The sequence below is a fragment of the Diceros bicornis genome, chromosome 20 (assembly GCF_020826845.1).
Source record: "Diceros bicornis minor isolate mBicDic1 chromosome 20, mDicBic1.mat.cur, whole genome shotgun sequence".
NCBI lineage: Eukaryota > Metazoa > Chordata > Mammalia > Perissodactyla > Rhinocerotidae > Diceros > Diceros bicornis.
Genome location: NC_080759.1, coordinates 50,686,400 through 50,700,810, shown reverse-complemented (window position 1 = coordinate 50,700,810; position 14,411 = coordinate 50,686,400). Strand labels below are relative to the sequence as shown.

At 37.2% G+C, this 14,411-nt stretch overlaps 1 protein-coding gene across 3 annotated transcripts in view; it reads right to left on the bottom strand.

Moving 5' to 3' along the window:
- DNAH5 (dynein axonemal heavy chain 5) overlaps positions 1-14,411 on the bottom strand; it is a 261,478-nt gene that overhangs the window by 91,268 nt on the left and 155,799 nt on the right. For all 3 annotated transcript variants that reach the window (XM_058564331.1, XM_058564333.1, XM_058564334.1), the window contains 6 exons: positions 12,696-12,872; positions 12,079-12,280; positions 11,095-11,237; positions 10,236-10,370; positions 1,566-1,688; positions 1,159-1,372 (listed from right to left, as the gene is read on the bottom strand). In XM_058564331.1, the coding sequence (XP_058420314.1) occupies positions 1,159-1,372; positions 1,566-1,688; positions 10,236-10,370; positions 11,095-11,237; positions 12,079-12,280; positions 12,696-12,872 (994 nt within the window). The remainder of the gene's footprint in view (positions 1-1,158; positions 1,373-1,565; positions 1,689-10,235; positions 10,371-11,094; positions 11,238-12,078; positions 12,281-12,695; positions 12,873-14,411) is intronic.

Here is a 14,411-nt window from a genome sequence, read left to right as displayed (position 1 = left end):
TTGCATAAACATAATTAAGTATTGTAATAGATAACCACATATTAAAGAAATTTATATTAATTAATGTTCTTTTTTTTAATCTAAAAAATAGAAAGAGCTTCAAGCAAGTTAGCATTCAAATACCGAAAAGTTGATTAAGAAATACTACTGAAAACTCTAGCTGAACTAATTCAATGTTATTAATTGGGTAACTGATAAATATATAAAGTTGCCTTATAGAAGATAAGAAAAAGGGAGGTTTCATGAATCCTCTAAGATTTTTCCATTCTGTTGTTGCCTTTCCGTGCATTATAAAATATTTTAATTTACTTACTATGTAAAACTTTTCAGGCAAAAAAGAACAATTAAAAGTGATAACAGTCATTCTTTCTGGTCCATTTTACTTTTCCCAAGTTTAGATAATTCACGTGTTATTTGGTTTTCCAACCTTTGCCCACTGCTGTGATTGAAGGCAGATGCTGCCATACTCCACCAGCCTAGGGCGCTAAGATGACATTTTAGTCTGCCAGAAATTAATTAGGATAACCCTAATGAGGTTTTTCTCAGCAGCAGTTTCAGAAATGGTAAATTAATACCTAACATGAATGCATACATAACTTTACACTCTTTTTCTGCAAAGAGTAATTCCAAAATCAGTTATAAAGTTATTTTCATTACTCAGCTAAATAATTATGGTTAGCTATTGGGCTACTGTTTCTTCAATATAATTATTTCTGAAAAACTACATATTTAATCAATGAATAACTTATTACAATCCTATAAATTACCCTGAAGATCAGACTTAGGCTAATCTCTGCTCTTCACAAAATTATTTCTTTGGCCAAAATCATTATATGGGTTGGTTAAAGTATCAGCTACATAAATTTTTGGCATGGTATTATATCAATCCAGACCTCAAATATGTTTATCCAGGAGGAAACAATTTCATTATCTCCATGTTCACTTAATACTTAACCTCTTTGCTTAAGAAGCTAGCAGCAGTTACTTTAAGAAAAACCTAGGTAGAAAAGATCTACCTAGGCACCTAATTCAGCACATATATATAATAAATCCTTATGTAAACAAAATACACTACTTTAAAGTGATGAGGACAATAAACTAAGAAGCCACCCAATGTTCCTTCTGTGTTGACCCCTGGGTCACTGACACTCATTTTACCAAAGATCTTGTCCACGGAAGCATCAGAGGGCAATGTGCAGTTAAATATAGAGAACTGCCTCTTGAGTCTTTGGGGTATATCATTGCGTCCACCCCCAGGATGGATCATGGCTGCCAAAAACTGGATGTCCACAATGCTGGTAAACTCCCCAGGCTTCTCTAGGTTATAAAATCCATTCTGTTCCATCAGCTGTCGTACTATCTCATTAGTAACCTAAGAAAGACAACTTTCAGAATTAAAATGTCATTCCTTTATATCCCAGAACCTAACTCCTTGAGTGTTTCCAAATAATGGACTTTATTAGAATTCAGAAATTGCACGTTGACAAAGTAGAAAAATATTTACTCAACAAAAGATAAATCAATGCTGAATTGAAGAAATAAAATTCACAATAGGATTGACATACCTGGTCTCCCCACTCATTGATTACTGGCATATTCAAATCATCAATAAAAACAGTCATCTTCTTTCCTGCAGGAGGACCATATGTTGTACCCACGCGTTTATCCACATAGCTCTCTATCGTCCTCTGTTAAACAAGAAAGCCAACAGAAACGTCTGTGAAAATATCCCCTAAGACATGGTAAATTATTTTAAAAATCCAGAAACATTTGAATCGACAGGAATTACTCAGAAAAACTCCCCTTAATTCTCGAAAGTAGGGCATAAAGTACCTAAATCATCTTGTTTAATCTTTACAACCTGTGAAAATCTGGTTTAATTTAGGAGTAAATGAAATTCTGATCAATGTAAATTTTTAATGGGATGAGACTCTTCGGTCCATTTCTACAGATTTACTTTTGTCTCATTGTGCCTACGTTGATGACACTATAACGCACAACCCCCATTATTCAAAGGGTCCAGCCCTGCTGAAAGTTTCCCTATAATCAGGGACAGAGTTACTCAGGGCTACTGTCCAAGAAGCTTCTTCTTAGGTCTGCGCTCTGAGCTGCACAGCCTGTCATCATCTGAAGACTGCCCTCTCCATTGAGAAGGCTGCCAACTGGCTTCTGTAGCCTGACACAATCCAGATCCACTGCTTTGGGGCAAATGCAATCACATTGAATTACTTCCCATCCCCTCATACAAAATGGAGAACAATGCCCACCTGTGTCTCCTCTCTCATTTCTACATTCTGAGCTTAGAGGGTACAGGAGGACACTACACTGTGTTCTACAAAAAATTTTCCTAGCAATATGAAAAAGAACATTAAAACTGATGAAACTAATATAATGTTATATGTCAATTATACCTCAATTTAAAAAAAACTGATGGAAAGCGTGTTGGATGGAGTAAGGGCGACATGGGGGAAGGACTCCAGACTATTGACTACAGTATTATCATTTCCATGTAGTACAACATAGTTTGGAAATCAATCATTAAATCAAAATGTGTGTACTGAGTAACCAGAGCTAGCACTGCAAAGAAAACAGAAAGGGCTTCACGGTTCTCATGCTCCAGAAGCTCAGTCCTAAGGACTCATTTCATTCCTACCACTGTAGGAAGCTACTGATCCATGAATTTAAGTCATCTTAAAGTTAATGTATAAATATAGGAGAAAGTAGAGGCATATTGAGATAAAATGCATTCTCCTCTTATCCAAAAAAGTTTTCTTATTTTAGGATGAAGAGTAAACCAGCTAAAAATGACTTTAATAATCCAGGATACAACCACAAAATAAGGCCAAGATATAAGCAAAGAACTACACACCAGTCCTTGGAAATCTTCATAGTTTGGTAATTTCAAATTGTGTGTTTCCATCATCATTTTAATGAATAATAGCAAGAGGTGAAATTTTTCACCACGTTTAAATAGAAAGGTATATAAATATATCACATTTATTCAACTACAAAACAAATCTCCCATGACAACAGTACAATGGCAAAACAAATTTCATATTCCCCTGACATAAAAGCAAACTGTTTAAAGTAATGTACTAGGCTAAATTTAGCTCTGCTTTTCAATGAATTTAAATGTGTAAGGCAATTAATATTCTCCTGACACCTCCCTCTGGCAAACTAGAGCCTTTCAGGCATTCCCTCGTATATTAATAAGAACTCACAGGCACAGGAAGACTTTAGGCCTCAAGGGGCCTTCTAAGACCCAAAAAGCCACAGGTGGAACAGGTGAGATAATACGGAGTAACTGGCACATACCTGCACTTTCTTCCCCTTCATTCTGACCCTAATTTCTTTGAAATAGCAGGAAATTACTAGTAAACTATGTAAGTCATAAAAGAGCTAAATTGACAAAAACAAAAACAAAGGAGGGAGAAAAATTAAACAGCTTGTGAACCTAAAGTTGGGACTTCTTTCTGCTTTTAGAACTGCTGCCTATTAAATAGTTACCCAATACATTTTGGAGTTTGATAAGACCCCCTGAAGGCTTAAAGACACAGTAACTGGATGTTCTACTCCATCAGGTATTTAGTTGGGAATATTTGGGAAAACCGTATACTTGGACTGGTATCTCCAACTGGACTTCACCACTTAGATGTTCCATAGCTTCACAAAATCAACATATCCAAACATAAATGCTTCTTACCCCAAAGTCTGCACCCCCTCCTGGGTGCTCATTTCAGGAATTGGCACCAACTACCCAATTGCTTCATCCAAACATTTCCACATCCAACAACGATAACTTCTATGATAATTTCAATATTGCCCTTAATGTATCTCCTCCTCTCTGAACAATGACATGCTAGGTCAGTTATTTGTCTTTCTTACGGGGATTAACATCACAACCTCTTAAATTTCCCTCCCTGCCTCCTCCAGTCAGTCTGGAGACTTCTTTATAAGTCATATACACTGTCTATATTGTGTGATTTACAATTTTATCTAGAACTTTCTGTCTCCCCAAAGAAATCAGTCCAAAGAATTACTGATCATCTTTGTAGTACCCTGTCACCCACTTTCTCCCTGATCTCCTGGATCTGTGCTCCCACTTCATCCATGGTTTTGGCGGTATAAACCATAGTCCAGTTAATAAAAATTCATTTATTTGATTATTGTCTGTCTCTCCCACTAGAATGTAAGGAGAGAAGGCATCTTATTTGTCTTGCTCATCATCGCATCCTCAGCGTCTAGAAAGGTATCTGATACAATGTATTTATCAGTAAATATTTGACACATAGATAAATCAAGACAAGAAACCTGGGAGCCATATTTAACTTTTTCTCTCTCTTCTATGCCTCTCCTCCAACAATATCCATTCAGCCAATAACAAATCCTGCCAGTTCTGCTTCCTAACTACAACTGGAATGCATCCTGCGTTGCTTCCAGTCCCACTTTTATTATGCTGGTCCAGCCCAACCTCCCTCCTGAGGAATTACTGCAACAATCGCCTCTCCAGTCTCTGAGAGCAGCCACATCTCTTCCATCTTGTTCTCTGCTCTGGATGCAGAATGAACTTTCTAAGGGGCAATGTAATCCTGCTCAATACTCCAGCGGCTCCCCATTAGTGATTTATAAGGAACTCCATGATGCTCCCTGCTTACCTCACCAGATTTATTTCTAAACACTCCTCAGTCTCTTTGCTCTGGTCCCTCAAGGTGTTAATTCATTCATGTTCAGGTAACAGTAAAGCACATACCATAAAATGATGCTCATCTCACAGGCTGGTTTACAGAGTTCATTATGAGGTCCTTATTCACATATTCCTAGAGTAGCCATTTCTGAGCCAAAAAATCTCTCAGGATTAGCGTTAGCCAGACACAATTTGTGAAATATTGATTTAGATGAATGATCTTCCATAAATGTCACTTCTCTCAACTCATCTATTAATAAAAAATTGAAATCTCTAGCAGGGGCCTGATTAAGAGCAGTTTACACTGTTTTCTGAGAAGAAACAAAAACTTTACTCTGAAATAAGAGAATAGTAGTCAGCATGTCATCTTCTTAAGCAATTTTTGGAACCTAAAAATGATTCTGATCTTGCCGTCTATCTATCTCACACATACATGTGATACCAGGGTTAACCTCACCTGTGATGGTGGCATTTGAAGAAATAAAAACTAGATTGTTAGAAATCCAGATAGATTTAGGAATGGAGGTGAGGAAAGCTGCCTTTCTCCTTTCTAAGCCAGGAGCCCTAAAACTAGGGGCGATTCAATTTTCTGAATTGATTTCTTAATAGACAATTCAGCCTCTAAAACTCCTAAAAAATTAATATAATATTAATATAATGTAAATATTAAATTCCCCCAAGTAATGGTCAACTCTTTCAATACATTCATTGATTTCTAATCCCCTAAAGAAATTAATCCTCTCCTCCTCTGGGCTCCACAATACTTAGATTACACCATAAGTAGCACTTATCACATCAGCTGTAATGGACTGTGCACATGTCTGTTTCCTCAACCAGACAGAGGGAGAAAGACTGCACCGGAAGGGGTATTGGCAGGGTCATGTAGAGTTGAAAAGGTTGTGCACCACCCAATTCTTGGGTTTACCATTCATACAACTGTCTCTGTGAATGGGACACACACGAATCTGCATAACTTGCATGGCCTTATACAATAGCTCTGACTAGATTTAAAGTCAGAAAAAAGGGCTAACTGAAAGCACAGAAAGAGAAACCACAAATAAGAGGGGCCTGCGATATTACATCCAATTAAATTGAAATATAAAATATACTTAATTTTAGGCTTCCATATATCTGCTATTTAGCTAAAGGATAAAAATGGAGACATTATGCTCTCTGTTAAAAAATTTACTGCCTAAATAAGATCTTCCCACTTTATTACAATTCACCAAAACCAAGTGAAAACAGTCTTACATTAGTGAAGTTTAAAATGCTCAATAGTACATTATAAGAAGTAAAATGAGGGGCTGGCCCTGTGGCCTAGTGGTGAAGTTTGGCGCACTCTGCTTTGGCGGCCCAGGTTTGGTTCCCAGGTGCGGACCTACACCATTCGCTAGTGGCCATGCTGTGGTGGCAACCCACATGCAAAGAAGAAGAAGATTGGCACAGATGTTAGCTCAGGGCAAATCTTCCTCAAGCAAAAGGAGGAAGATTGGCAATAGATGTTAGCTCTGGGCGAATCTTCTTCAGCAAAAAAAAAAGTAAAATGATATCTAAAACATGAAAATACAATAATGCATAACTAGACGCTAAAAATAAAACAAATGCAGTAAGTGATAAATCAGTCATTTGAATATTAATGTGGATAAAGAAAAGCCATTGGAAGGAGGCAAATGGCTAAACTGGAAAAGCACAGCAGAGCATACAGGGACCTGCTTTCTCACTGGGTTCTGCTACCAACTAAGTATGTGAACTCAAACAAGCACTTTAATTTCCTTCCACCTGGGTGCATTAATATTAACAGTAAAACCTGACATTTTTAGAGAGCTTTACCATGAAAAAATACTTTCACATATAATCTCTTATGAATCTCCCCTGGAAAGTAGTCTTCAAACTGTGCTCTGAGGAGCCAAAAGGATTTTCTGCAGTCACAGGGGCCCTTCAGGAAGCTGGATGAGGTTGAAAGGGATTTCAGGAGCCCAGCTCCAATTCCACTGAAGCAAATGCATGGTTACCTGTTTTATAGCTTAGTCTTCTGCATAACATTTCATTTGGAGAAGTGGTTCTGACTCTAGAAAAAAATGCAGAATTTCCTTCCAGCTCTATGATTTCTCATTTTTAAAAAACAAAACCTATTGCTATGCAACCATTTGTAAGATGATTGCTGCATTCAAAACACTTTAAGATTATTTTCAGAAGAGATAAATCTTTTCAGAAATTCTCTTAGAACACTTTCTCTTTCTTCTTCTTACCTTCCTGTATTGTTTAAATTTTTAAATATATGTATGGATTACTTTCAAAAATAGAAAAAAAACATTAAAACAATATTTGTTTCCAAAAAAAATATATCTCTTAAAAGACCAACAGAATTCCCTTAGCCAAAAAACAGGGAGACCACATAATTTTGTCCTAATCACACACATCTGATAGTGACAGGGGATGCCATTAATTGTTAATCTGAGAAAAATGGAAGTAACGTGGACTGTCCTAGGCAAAGAGGGACAGATAGTCAGTCCTCCTACTGATAAAAGATGTGGAAGTGACACCGTGGTGAAAACAAAGGACACCCTGATGAAAACAACCTGTCGAGTAACAGACATGTGTCCTTGACACATGTGCCATCATGGGAACACAGGAGGGACGGACAGTATCTATTTTCTCATCTACCATGTCAATTTGGTTTGGATCCAGACAAGTGGGAGACCAGAGACGAAGGCTCGGCTCCACCAGCCCCTGTTTAGCACGAACAGCTGAAAATTATAGTGAGAATGTTAATTACAGCAGCTTGGCTAATTGAAAGCTTTCTGAAACTAATGAGTCCAGTGTACTAGAAAGCTCTGACGCTCAGCAGTCAAAACAGGCACTCAGCAGAGCAGATGATCCTATGATGCTTCTGAACAGAAGAAGAAACAGGAAAGAGCTGATGCCACCTTCACACTGAAGGACAGGAAGGAATGAGGCTAAAGCTGTTGTGAATCAGATAATGGCACCCTAAAGGATACAGATTTTTATGTTTTAAAAGCCCGCTTTATTATTCTTCTAATTATTCTACTTCAACGTGGTACCACTTCTAGAAATGTATTATATAGTTTATAAATTTGTATAACAAACAGGTTGCTTTCTAGATCATGTATGCCTTTTTGCAGGAAATTAATAAATATCTCAGGTTAACCACAGATCTTTACCACCTTAAAGGGGTAAATATCACCAAGAGTTGCTAACAAAAATACAGTGATAAGGTCTTGTTATATACTAAAGAATTGGCTGGGCTTTGCCCCTGCTTCCTAGGTTGAGCCTTTAAACCCTCGGAATTTCCTGAGTAATAGGAATGTCTTTGTTATTCATGGTGAGTCCCTCAGACCACTCATGACAGAAAGACTAACCATTTTATTTGAGGGTTGGGGCTGTGAACCACATGATTGATATCAGCTGACCTCTTGGGAGGGTAAGAGGCTTGGAGATTGAGTTAAATCACATGGCCAATGACTCAATCAATCATGCCTATGTAATGAAACCCCAATAAAAACTCTGGACATCGTAGTTCAGGTGAGCTTCCTGGCTGGTGATACACACCGGTGTGCCTGGAGGGTAACACATTCTGAGGACACCGAAGGTTGCATTTGGTACCCTTCCAAACCTTGCCCTATGCTTCTCTTCTTTTGGCAGATCCAACTCATATCTTTTATAATAAAACTGTAATCATAAGCATAGCACTTTCCTGAATTCTGTGAGTCATTCTAGCAAACTATAGAAACTGAGAGGATCATCAGAGCCCTTGAATTTGTAGCCAGTTGTTCAGAAGTGCTGGCAGCCTGGGAACCCCTGAGCTTGTAGCTGGTTTCTGAAGTGAAGGAAGTCTTGTGAGGACTGAGTCCTTCACCTGTGAAGTCTTTAGTAACTCCAGGTAGTTACTGTCAGAATTGCACTGCAGTCCTAAAGATTTAATCCAGTCTCAAGAAATGTGAATAGCTAGATAATTACCCAATATAATGAGAAAAGAAAACAACACTTTGATTTAATGTTTTAAAACCTGCATCACAAGTAAAGTTATAATTATAACCTTTAAAGACGATGTCTCTTAAAGTAAAACTAACGAAAGTTTTTTAAATGTAAAACAGTATCAAGGGAATGTGTATAACGTTAGCATCTTGCCAGCCTAGGATCATTTAATGTGCTATTCCCCAAACTCAAAAATACCACTGCTGAGTCTCTGCAATTTGAGGTTGACCTTCCATCCAGACCTTCCCATCACGACACTGTGTAAATGGTATTCATCTGATAGAAGGCTAGCCAGTATTGGAAATTCCATCTCTAACAGAGGAGCATAACATAGATGATAGTCTCATTTAGAAACTTAATCAATGATCTTAGTTTATTGTCACTCTGCATTTACCAATTACATTAAGTGATAAACGTACATGATTTAGTGATGCTCTCAACAATTTTCATTGCTCTTTGATATTTTCATTCCAACAACTAAAGAACAACAAAGTTAATCAAAAGCAAAGCTCTTTGGATTTAGATTCTCCTACAAATTTCCCTTCCTTTTGCAATTTATGAAATGTATCTTTTTTATTAATGTATTCATGTTCTAATACAGACATGAGAGATGATTTGAAAACAACTGAAGCATGAACTGACATTGAGGATTTTCCTCCCCAGTTTCGATAGGGTCTTAAACAACTTAGGAACAGGAGAAAAACAACCAGTCAGCCACTGCCAACCTAGTCATTCTTGACAGTTTCATTGACAAAAGCAATGCAAATTTGAGGGTTTTTTTTTTTTTCCTGATACTCTTCAATGATGTGATAGGGTAAAATCTTTAATATGCTAAGATTCTAAGATTTTATTCCTATTGCAATTGATAATGGGAGCCACTGTGGAATATTAAGTCAGGGAACAACAAGATAAAAGCAGCAATATAGGAACCAGAGATTGGAAGAGGACTAAAAGTTAGACTGGAAGAGAATTATACTTGAACCAAGACCAGCTGGGAATTCCTCCAGGCTAATACTTGGTGTGGAATCACGAAGAAGTGGATTATGCAGAGGTGGACAGGGAGAATGAAGAAAAAGGATGAGATGTGAGAGTATTTCTTTAGATACATTAACAGCCCTTGATTCAAGAGAGACCCATTAAAGATAACTCCAACGCATTTAGTCTACAGGCTAGAATAATATCAACACCCACCAAAAAGCAGACAATAGAGAAAGGAAGTAGGTTTAGGTAGAGGAATAAATTATTTCTTTCAGTTTTGGATTTTGTTTGTTCACAGGCTTTTCTACATAAATATTTTAAACAGTACTGAGGCCTTTAATATCTTATATAAGCTTTTCATTTCTCCATAATTGAAGATGTTTATGTATCATAACCTAACTAGGGAGAGAGTCTATTGCAGTTGAATAGAGATAATGGAAGACATACGCAGGGGATTTACCACGGCTGTGAAAGTGCAGATTAAGTTCAGTGGGCACAGGCAGAAGAGTAAAGAGATCTGAGCCCCTAACGTTTATCACCAACTTGGGCTTCATGAGCAATACCAAAGAGCCAGTACCTGAAACATTAGTGGGGTGGTTGCAGAAGAAAAGTTCAGACTCTTGATCACATGACTTTCAGGATCATATTTTGACATAAATCCTTTGATTATGACTGTTTTGGCTGTTCCTTGTTCGCCAATTAACAGCACAGCCTAAAATAGGAGTTGAGAAAGAAGTCCAAGAAATACAATTAAATGATTGTCATGGGCTGAATTGTGTCCCCACAAAATTCATATGTTGTAGCCCTAACCCCCAGGACCTCAGAATGTGACTGCATTTGGAAACAGGGTCTTTAAAGAGGTGATTAAGGTAAAATGAGGCCATGAAGGTGGGCCCTAGTTCAATCTAACTGGCATCCTTATAAGATGAGGAAATATGGACGCACACAGAAACAAGAGGGATGCACACACACAAAAACGATGTGAGGACACAGCAAGAAGACAGCCATCTGCAAGTCAAGGAGAGAGGCCTCAGAAGAAACTAAACCTGCTGACACCTTAATCTTGGGCCTCGAGCCTCCAGAATTGTGGGAACAGAAATGTCTGTTGTTTAAGCCACCCAGTCTGTGATATTTGGTTATGGCAGTCTAGCAAACTAATATAGTGATCCAAAAAGAAGGACTTCTCTTTGGAAAAACAAGTCAAAATTTACTTTCTCTCAACTAATACATGAGAAATAATTATTTAATTATGAATTAGAACTATTTGACTCTAATATTCTTACTGGGGAATTATAAAAGAAGTATACTAATTGGGGTAATATTTTCATTCATTCTAAACAGCAACATAAAACATTCTAAAATAAATGTAAGATGCTTCTTGTTTTCAGGTGACATTTTAAAATATGCTGCTTTTAATAAAAGTTAAAGAGCCATACCTTGCCCTGTTTGGCGATGGTTTTAATTAGAAAGTCAGTCCTCACATTGTCAACATTTGGCACCAGGATGGAGCCATATTCTGGGGTGACATTAGATGGATACACATATTCCTCCGTACACGTGTTCCAGTGCATCCATTTACCTGAGGTGCACAGAGAACATTTACGTCTTCATATTCCTAGTAATAATTGAACTCCTAACTGTAATGAGCAGACATCTTCCAAAAACTCCCATAAAATAAAGATCATTAGAATCAGAGTTCTAAGTATTTAAGTGAGTGTTAGCCCAGTCAGAATTTCCCAAGGAACTATCCCCAAGTGGTAATATTAGGAAATATTAAGAAGTAACTTGAAATTTTCTTTTTAAATAGGTAGGTTTTCAATAACATAAAGTGTATATAAAAATTTAGAACACACTGACAGTAACAGGTACCTGAAATCATTTTAAAATGTCTAATCTCACAAGCTTTTCATCACACACTTCCTTAATTGTAAGACCAAAAATAAAAGATATATAAATATTACATATATATGAACTTTATATATGTGTGTATATGTATTTTATATACATATGTATACACACACAAACAACCTTAAAGAATATATGTAGATATAGATGTATAGACACATACACATATTTGGTAAAAATACACTTCATACTTTGTAATTTTTATGTAAATTGCTGATTATTTCAAATGAATGGCTGAAATAGATCTGATTTGGGATATGTTCTGGTTTTAATTCATTCAAAAATTCACTACACAATATATTTAACAAGAGACAAACGGGCATTTGAAACACAATCAAAATAAGTTTTTTAAAAAGAAACAATTACCTTTCTTTGCACATGAAAATTTCCATTTTCATTTTACAGCCACAGTTTTACCTACCATTAGAAAAATATATCTATTTCGTGTAAATATTGGCCATTTGGGAAAAACTGTTCCCGCGTGTTATGTACGAACGGTAAGCGAGCATCCTCACCATCGGACGCGACGTAAAAGTCAAACATGGTGCCGTCGGGCCCGGCCGGGGGCGGCAGATCCAAGCTCAGCGAGTCCTGCGAGCGCAGCCAGAGCTCCACCCGCCGCCGGCCGTCCAGTTCCAGCGCGGCCCCTGCGCTCCACATCAGGGAGAACACGTAGAGTCTCCCCAGGTGCTCTGGCGTGACCTCCACACCTTGCTCCTGAGCACGAAGGTAACTTTTTTTAAAATTACTTAACTCTCAAACAAAAACTTTGCTTTGAGATTTAATGAAAAGAGCAAAGATATAAAAGGGACAACAGTATTCCCCAAGACAAGAACAAAGGAAAGATGAATAAAACTGGAGAACAAATGCGGAACGCATCTCAAGGAATACCAAGCTGGTTTCCGAAATAAATTTGGGATGCTTATTAGATGATTGTGAACCTGCAACTAAATTACAAATCCATGGCTTGCTTTGTGAAAAAAAGAAATGAAAAAAATACAAAATATCCGGGGTCCATGTTTGAAACATTCCCCCTCTCCCATAGCTCTAACACAATCAATTTCAAATATTGTATTCTCTGCACAGTATGGCTCGGCTAATAGAGAAATTTCTAGAAAGTTGAGTGGTTTACCTTTGGAGGGATCAGGCCTTGAAGCATGTTAATGCTTTGCATGATTACAAAGGCCTCCAGCATCTCCATCTTGTATTCTAAGTTCTGAATACTGAAGCGATACAGATCTGGAAAAGACTTGATGTACAGCTGACGAAGAATTTCAGCTTCTTGAGGCGAGCGTTTTTTAAGAAAACCCTGTTAGTTCACAGATTAATGCATTAATTAAACTTATTAGCACGCCAGGAAAATGGCCATTTTTAGACAAAAGTTTTTAAAATATCAACAATAGTACTAATATCTAATGAGTATTGCACTTATGATGTGCCAGGCCTTGCTATAAATTCTTTCATGTATTAACTCATTGAATTCTCAAAACAACTCTATGAGGTAGGAGTTATTAATATTATCCTCCTTTTACAGAGGAGGAAACTGAGGCCCAAGGAGTTTAAGTGCCTAGGATCCCACAGCTGGTAGGTGGCAAGGCCAGAATTCAAACCCAGAGTCTGGCTCTAGAGTCCACACATTCAGCTAGTACACTGTGCATATGCTCAGGTCTTGAAGCTATGATGGATAAAATGTCTTCACCTCTGGATTAAAATATGCTAGGAGAAAATGAGGAGGCTTATATATGGAAATAATTTTTAAAAGGAAAAGGAATGAAGATCAACAGAGGAAATCCATACCCAGATTTTTTAAATGGGAAACAAATATTTATCACAATTAGTTGTTTCCTTTTATTTCTTCTAACTTAATTAATAGTCAATGTAGCAAAATATCAAAGAATACTCAGGAAAATGGAGAACTGAGTCATTTGGGGAACCCAATATGAGCAACGTGTGTGCCAGTCATAACAAAATACTACTTAACACACAATATTTTCTTAAGGTGAGGCAAGTTCTCTTGGCAACCAGAGATCGACTCATTCATACAGACTCTGAACAGAAGCAATAAAATGTTGACTCCAAATTATTCATCAGTTCATGAATTTACCATGGTTCCATAGCAACAAAAACAAAATATAGCACTTTTGAGTCGATGGAACCAAAAAACATCATACACTGGTCCAAGTAATTAGGTTGGCTCCCAGAAGCTGACAAATTCCCAAGAATATAACTTCTCCATTGGTCTGCCTGCCAGTAACTCTCTCAGAGCTGCGTTGCACTGCTCTAAACATTTCCATGTGATTCTTTGTGAGTCTTGCTTCTTTCTAACCATTTGCAAAAAGAAACTGCATTGTTTAAAAGCATGTAAAAATATTAGGTAGGTGTAGCATTAATGTAAAGGCCTTATTCAGCTTCAACATGGACAGAATATAATAGAAGCTTATTTCATAAATAGCAAACTCTAAATATTCATTAGCTAGTAGTGTAAAAGTATTTTTAAAAAGCCTTTGTGAGTTTGCAGTATTTGTGGAAAATCGCATAAATACATATTCACTTGGAGTTTGCTGTATCTGTGGTTACCAAGCCTGAATCTATTGTGATGCTTTGAAAACAACAACAACTCCTGCTTCTCCTCCCAGAGATGCTAATTTGGTAGGATTGGGGCATGACCCAATCATCTGTATTTTAAAGAACTGTCATTGCTGATTATTTTTGCAAAGCCAGAGTTGAAAACCCTTGCTCTGCATTCTCCGTAATGGATGGATAATTTAATCGTGAAACCTGAAAATCTTGAGAAGCATTTTTAGTGACATATCACAACTACATACTATTTTGCTATATAATCCCCTCC